Source organism: Haliaeetus leucocephalus, unplaced genomic scaffold (genome assembly GCF_000737465.1).
Source record: "Haliaeetus leucocephalus isolate CR32 unplaced genomic scaffold, Haliaeetus_leucocephalus-4.0 Scaffold404, whole genome shotgun sequence".
In the NCBI taxonomy this organism is placed as follows: domain Eukaryota; kingdom Metazoa; phylum Chordata; class Aves; order Accipitriformes; family Accipitridae; genus Haliaeetus; species Haliaeetus leucocephalus.
This window is the reverse complement of record NW_010972840.1, coordinates 16,691-17,792: the sequence shown is the minus strand read 5'-3', so window position 1 is coordinate 17,792 and position 1,102 is coordinate 16,691. Positions and strand designations below refer to the sequence as shown.

At 51.3% G+C, this 1,102-nt stretch overlaps 1 protein-coding gene across 1 annotated transcript in view; it reads left to right on the top strand.

Moving 5' to 3' along the window:
* Positions 1 to 1,102, top strand: part of FUS (FUS RNA binding protein) — an 8,121-nt gene that overhangs the window by 4,307 nt on the left and 2,712 nt on the right. Inside the window, exon 7 of the mRNA XM_010573983.1 lies at positions 634 to 655. Within this exon, the coding sequence (XP_010572285.1) occupies positions 634 to 655 (22 nt within the window). The remainder of the gene's footprint in view (positions 1 to 633; positions 656 to 1,102) is intronic.

Sequence of the window (1,102 nt, the reverse complement as noted above, 5' to 3'; positions counted from 1 at the left end):
TGGGGAGGGGAGAAGGGGGAGAGGGGAGGTGAGCAGCCCCCGGACGGTGCTGTGCGGCACCCCCCGCTCAAGCGGGTTTTAACCAAAATCGGCGCAAGCGCCCCTAAAAAAAAAGAGAAAGAAAAAAAAAAAAAACAAAACAAACCTAAAAGGCAAGGCGCCCAGCGGGGGCGCTTGGAGGCGCCTGAAGTGGTAAGACCCTCCCGGAACTTGGGGGGAAAAAAAGGTGTTTTTTGGGAAAAGAAAAGAAAAAAGAGATAAAACCACTCAGCAAACCTGGTTGCCAAGGTCACTTGTAGCCTCCGGTGCCGGCTCTGGTCACGGTGGGGGCACGTGCCCCAGGTTTTAAAAAAATATATATTAAAAAAAAAAGGAAAATGGTTTGTTTTGAGGTCACTGCAGAAAACAAAAATGTTGATTTTGGGGGAAAAAACCGCCGGTTTTGGATATTGGGCGATGTTTGACACTGATTGATGGGTGATAACCTGGAGTGGAGTGTCTTTGTGGTGTCCCGGTGCACGAAGGGAGGAGGAAATGCCCCAAAAAAACCATGATAATGGTGGTTTTAAAGAAAAAAAAGAGAGGTTTTGGGTTTGTGCGCGTGTCGCCCCCCCCGCTTTTGGGCTGAAAAAGCCGCTTTTTGGGGCGGTGAGAGGTGAGTATCGGCGGGGGCGAGCCGCGGTTGCTTGTTTGTCTTGCCGCTGCTGTTGTGCCTGTTAACAAACTCTGCGTTTTGTGTGCTGCAGGTGTGAAAGGCAGCGAAACTTTCGCAATTCTCCGCTCTTTTTGGGTTAAAAAAAAAAGAAAGGCAGAAAAGGGTGAAAAATGCAAACAAAAAAAAAACCAAACCAAAAACGGCAAAGGGCCCCCCCCTCCCAAAAAAACCCTACAGGAATGAGGGGGGAAAAGCGACGACGAGCGGTGGGGAGGGGGAGACGCTCCCACTGTGGGGGCTCGGCTGAAAGCAGGGGGGGTGCCCCCCCTTTAAAAAAAAAAAGGCAAAACTGAGGTTTTTAATGATTTTTGGATCCCCTGGCGGGGCCAGAGAGCGCCCGGCTGCTGCGTCCAAGATGAAACGTCGCCGGCGGATGGAGACCCCCAG